This window comes from Myotis brandtii, unplaced genomic scaffold (genome assembly GCF_000412655.1).
Source record: "Myotis brandtii unplaced genomic scaffold, ASM41265v1 scaffold130, whole genome shotgun sequence".
NCBI lineage: Eukaryota > Metazoa > Chordata > Mammalia > Chiroptera > Vespertilionidae > Myotis > Myotis brandtii.
Window position 1 is genome coordinate 612147 of NW_005354596.1, and position 4961 is coordinate 617107.

At 56.6% G+C, this 4961-nt stretch overlaps 2 protein-coding genes across 4 annotated transcripts in view; one reads left to right on the top strand and one right to left on the bottom strand.

The window, feature by feature from the left end:
* The window catches only part of PRRC2A (proline-rich coiled-coil 2A), a 14553-nt gene extending 9613 nt beyond the window's left edge, over positions 1–4940 (bottom strand). For 2 of the 3 annotated variants that reach the window (XM_005859877.2, XM_014534478.1), the window contains exons 1-10: positions 4816–4940; positions 3274–3448; positions 2597–2774; positions 2141–2240; positions 1974–2046; positions 1521–1664; positions 1229–1380; positions 963–1042; positions 677–819; positions 32–122 (exon numbers count right to left, since the gene is read on the bottom strand). In XM_005859877.2, the coding sequence (XP_005859939.1) occupies positions 32–122; positions 677–819; positions 963–1042; positions 1229–1380; positions 1521–1664; positions 1974–2046; positions 2141–2240; positions 2597–2774; positions 3274–3385 (1073 nt within the window). In that variant the 5' untranslated portion in view covers positions 3386–3448; positions 4816–4940. Of the gene's footprint in view, positions 1–31; positions 123–676; positions 820–962; positions 1043–1228; positions 1381–1520; positions 1665–1973; positions 2047–2140; positions 2241–2596; positions 2775–3273; positions 3449–3624; positions 3727–4815 lie in introns of those variants that run through there. The other variant, XM_014534477.1, reaches the window with a different exon arrangement.
* The window catches only part of NCR3 (natural cytotoxicity triggering receptor 3), a 27039-nt gene continuing 25844 nt past the window's right edge, over positions 3767–4961 (top strand). The window contains exon 1 of the mRNA XM_005859881.2: positions 3767–4782. The gene's annotated coding sequence lies outside the window, so the exon portion shown is untranslated. The remainder of the gene's footprint in view (positions 4783–4961) is intronic.

A 4961-nucleotide genomic window follows, 5' to 3' on the forward strand; every position in this document is an offset into this window, starting at 1 on the left:
CCCCTCCCCTCCCCAGAGGGCCTTAACTCACTGGCCCTCAGCTCCCTCCTCATCGGAGTCTCGTCCATCCTCCTCATCACTGAACTTGAGCTTTTCAGTGTAGTCAACCTCCTCGTGAGCCCCTGGGGGGAAATGTGAAGAGCAGTACTCCACCACTCTGCTTTCGGATCTCAGGGAGCTTCTGGGACAGAGGCAGTGGTCTGGAGCTATACGATGACTTGCACCACCAATGCCACCCCTCTCTCTGAAGTCTGGACCCACTGGAGTCTTGTCCTTCTCAATCCTTGCAGTTCATCTCCAGGACTTGGCTTTCCTGCACATTATCTCCCCTACCCATCAGTGTATTTTTTCCTTATCAGATCTTGCCTTTTAAGACCAAAATTCTTGATCCTTAATATTCATTTACCTGACCCTGGCCAGTGTGTTCAATGGTCAGAGTGTTGGCCCGCACACTGAAGGATCCTGGTTTCGATTCCCAAAGGCACATACCCCAGTTGCAGGTTGACTCCCCACCTCCGAGTTGGGTGACTGGGGGAGGCAACCAGTCAATGTCTCTCTCACATAGATGTCTCTCTTTCCACCCCTCCTTCTCTCTCTCCCTTCCACTCTCTGAAAAGCAATGGAAAAGAAAATATCCTCGGGTGAGGATTAACACACACACACAAAATTAACTTGCCTGCCCAACCATCATCGTTCTCCTGGTCCAGCTGGTCAAACTCTTTGAGATTATCCTCTTTAAGAATGGAGGGCCGACCCATAGGCTCCATAAGGCGCATTGGCGGCCCTGAGCCCCGGGGGCCTACCACACGGGGAAAACGGCTGTGTATGAAAAAGCAAATGGAAGAGAAGGTAAAAGATAGCCCAGTGTATACAAGACAGCCTCCTGGCTAGAAAATCATCACTCCACCAACAGGCTCCCCCGTCCCCAATCACAAACCCAGACCTGACCTGGCATTACTCACCTGGGCCCGTCAGGGGTGGGGTATCGGTAAGGCCCCTGGGGTCCATAGGGTGGAGGGAATGGGAGATACGGGGGATACATCTGCAAAAGGGCCCAAAAGCAACTGCTCAGAGGGATGGTCAAAGAGCCTGCCAGCTCCCTAAACCTACCTTCTCCCCATTCCCACTCTATATCATAGGCCCCTGCTTTCCAGCTGTACCCTCCAGAGAGTAAATCCCAACTTCTATCTTCCAGTGCAACCACTCCAAACAAGACATCCCAACTCACGAAGGGCGGCATCATTCCTCGGTAGGGAGGGAACTGGGGTGGGCCGGAAGGCTGCAGTCCCCCCCGGGGATCATGGCCGTGATGAAGTTTGGAGTCCAGGCCCTCCAGCTCATCAGGGCCACGCCCACCTCCGTCCCTCCAAGTTGTAGAATCTGGATTTTGGAAAAGGCAGAGAGCGAACAGGGCTGAAAATGACGAGACGCACTAGCTCCGAGATAGAATAAGGTAATATCCCAGCCCAAAGGTAAGCCCTCACATACCCACAGCCCCCTCCCAAATGGCAGCCACTCACTCTGGGGGCGGAGGCTTGGTCCGGGCCCAGACGACTGTTCGGCAGACTCCCTTTCCTTGGCAGCCTTGTCCTGGTCGCCAGCCGCCTGCAGGGTCGGAAATTCCTCTCGAGAGAATCGTGACAGTAGGCTTGATGCCCTTCCACCTGTTGAGGTTGGAAAGCAGAACAGGATACAGAAGTACATTTACTGAAGATGCCCCACTAAAGGGGAAGGTTCCGATAGGTACCAGGTCACCAGCTTCCTGCCTTCCAGCCCACCCTCTGCATTAGGTGCCTATTCCCTAAGAAGCACAGTCGGTTCTTGGGTGCCCTCCTCACCCTCATACAAGACTGACACAACTTGCTCATGTGCGCCACGGAACTGAGGGCGGGCCCCACATGGAGCCAAACAGGAGTGAGGACACTGCACTGAAGGTGCGGGCAGGGCTCCTGCCTACCAGTGCCCGCACTCACCATCTCCATGTGCTCCATGGGTGACGCTGGTTTGTGCCCAGGACTTTACCCCGCTTGGAACCGAAGGAGTGTTCTGGAGAAGCAGAGAAAAGAAACGGTGGCGTAGGTGGGGAGCTATAAGCCATTCTTGCTCCTACCCCTTCAATAACATCCGGTGCTTCAGATACCTCGGGGGCTGCTGGGGGTCGTTTCGGCTGGTTCGAGGCAGGCGTCTGTGAAGCCGGCAGTGGCTGCGATTCCGGCGGCTGAGCTGTTGACGCATCGGAACTGAGGGGATGGAAGGAGGGAAGGTTACCCAGAGCCTGAGGTGCCTTCCTTACTCCTCCCGCTGGAGGAGGATAGGAATGGAATGCAGGCCCCTCTGCTATTAGTTACACATATTAGGACAAAATACTAGAACCATGGCACCCGCACAGGCTGTCACCGTTTCTGCTTGCTGTTTCCCTCGGACAGAAAGCTAAAGTCCCATTCCTTAGGCATCGAACAGGAGTCCCGGGAAAGAGGCAGGAGAGGGGCTTCCCTCTTTGACTCTGGCTATGTGGCTGGGCTAGACCAAGCCCAGTTCATCCCGAAGTTCAACGTAAAAATACTTATCACTCTAGGTCTCCCAAGCCTCTCTCTACCTCTTGGGGTCGGACTGCTCCTGTTTGCTTGCCCATCCTGTTCCGTCTTTCGGCACTAGTGAGACATTGGGGTCATTGCCTTTATTCTCGGCTTTCAGGCTTGGAAGGTTGGCTGGGGGTGGCATACGCCGGGCAATGGCAACTTTCCCAAGACTCTGCAGGCCATGGCGAGGGGCAACTGGAGAAAAGGAGAGAGGGTGAAGAATGCTTCACATGGGAGACCTGACGGTGTCCTACTCTGTGTACCACTAAGATATCCTCCATGCCTTACTACCAAACTTCTCTTAGAAACCACCCCTTCCTGTGCCCTCAGCAATCTCTGAAATCCTATGGGCAGGCCGAGAGACATTCCATCCAAGGCTCTATGTGGGATGGTTGATCTTGAGCCTGCAGGGAGCAAGCTGGTTCCAGACTTCTCCAAGTCCACATTTCTTTGCCTCCAATTCTTACGTGTCCAAAGACAGGGAACCACAGACACGCCTTTGTAGGAGGGTGATTGGTGTTTACTCCAAGCCCAATGTCCTCTATGGAATCCAACATGAAGTTGGGGAGTCTCTAGTGTTCCTCTAGTTTTTTGACAAATTGTATTGTAGCCATTTCCCTTCCAAGTGCTCTAAAGTGCGTGCCCATTCATGCCCAGCCTCCAATAATTAGAAGCATTTTTGCAGGACCCTCACCAGCGGGTTTCTGGATCTCTAAGGACTTGCCCTTGTACGTATCAAACAGGTTGAGCGAGGAATACTTCTTTCCATCCTTCCCCTTGGCAGTCGGCCCCGAGCGATCGGACATTGCGCTGGAAGCTCATTGAGTACGATGGGTCCTACAGGCACCTCCCCCAAAACGTGCCGGAGCCTGTGGGCCAAACACCAAGTGTTTCATTTTTTGCTCCCTTTACAGACTTCAGTAGCTCTTTCCTTCTCACTAGGAGCCCAGGTCCGTGGCCCTCTGGTGTCTTTTCCTTCAGCCTATTCAAACTCTCCAGTCCCTTCAAGGCAACCACAGAGCCCAAACACCATGTTCCCTCTCACCTCCTGCCAAGAAAATCCAAGTAAAAGTCTAGTGGCCTCCTAGGATAAACTCTCCCTCCTGTGCCAGTCTATAAAGGGTAGCAGCCTCTTCACAACCCACGAGCAATAATCTCTTCACCAAAAGAATTTCTAAGACCTGAAATAAAACAGGGCGCGTCCAAGCCCCAGAGAAAACCAGAGGCGTCCGGCTCCATCATGCAAGGACAGAGCTTTAGAGCCCGACTTAGTCAGCACCCCAACTGCGCCCGGCTGCTTCCCAGCACCTCACCCCCACCTGGGGAGGCGTGCGGCAAGGTCTGCCAGGAGTCTGAGGACTCCAGGCGCTGGCTCTGCCGGACTGAGGCCAGCGCCAGAGAATTCCCGAGGGACGGGGCTCCACACACCACAAAGGCACAGGCCCAGCCGCGAGAAGACCCGTCCCAGTCCGCAGGTGCCCGCGGGCCCACGAGGACGAGGCCGTGAGAAAAACCAAGCGTTACGGAGCCACTTCACCAACACCCTGTGACCACGAGGCCGCGGCCAGAGCTAACTGCACCTCCTCCCTCAGTGAGACAGGCCGCCAGCAGCCATGTCTCTCCCTGGCGCCCCGCTCCCAGCAGGCCGAGCCCCGCAGGCCGGGCGTGTGGAGGGAGCAGCTCGTTTACCGGGGATGGCGGAAAGGGCAGAGACGGAGGTGGGGCGGGCGGTGGGCACGGGAGCGGGACGGGGAGTCAGGGCAGGTTAGGGGAGAGGATGGGGACTGCTGTGTAGGTGTCTGAGGAGGCCCATCTCTGAGAATAAAGCCGTGGAGGAAAAGGGGATAGAAGAATCGTGGAGAGACTAAGACTGAAATGAAAGAATGCACAGGAAAGCAGGCGGGAACTAACACGTAAGCAGCAGCGGCAGGGAAAGGTGCAGGGCCAGGTTTCGGGGGCCGTGTCGAGAGCAGGGCGAAGGGGTGTTGGGGAGCAGATGGGGCCGGGAATGGAAACGGAGGGGAGACGGGAACGGGAGCGGAGCCGCGGGAGCGGAGCCGGGCTGCAGAGCGGGAGCGACTCGACGCCAAGAGGGGCGTCACGGCGGGGGCCCCAGCGCTGGGCGATGGCACGGGAAGGAGACTCTCCAACAGGACGCCGGGCGTGGCCCACCTCGGAGCGGCGGCGAAGGGGACCGAGAGGGGTGAGAGCCGCACGGCGGAGGGTGGGGAGTTACCGGTCCAGGAGAGGGGGTCGCCCCATTAAGTCAAGAAGGCGGGTGGTAGGGGCAGGCTATAGCCCTGAGCGAGGGGCTGGAAGTGCCGGTCCCAAGGAGGTGGTATCGGAGGGGGAGGGGCAAGGCAGGTCCCGGCTGTAGGAGGT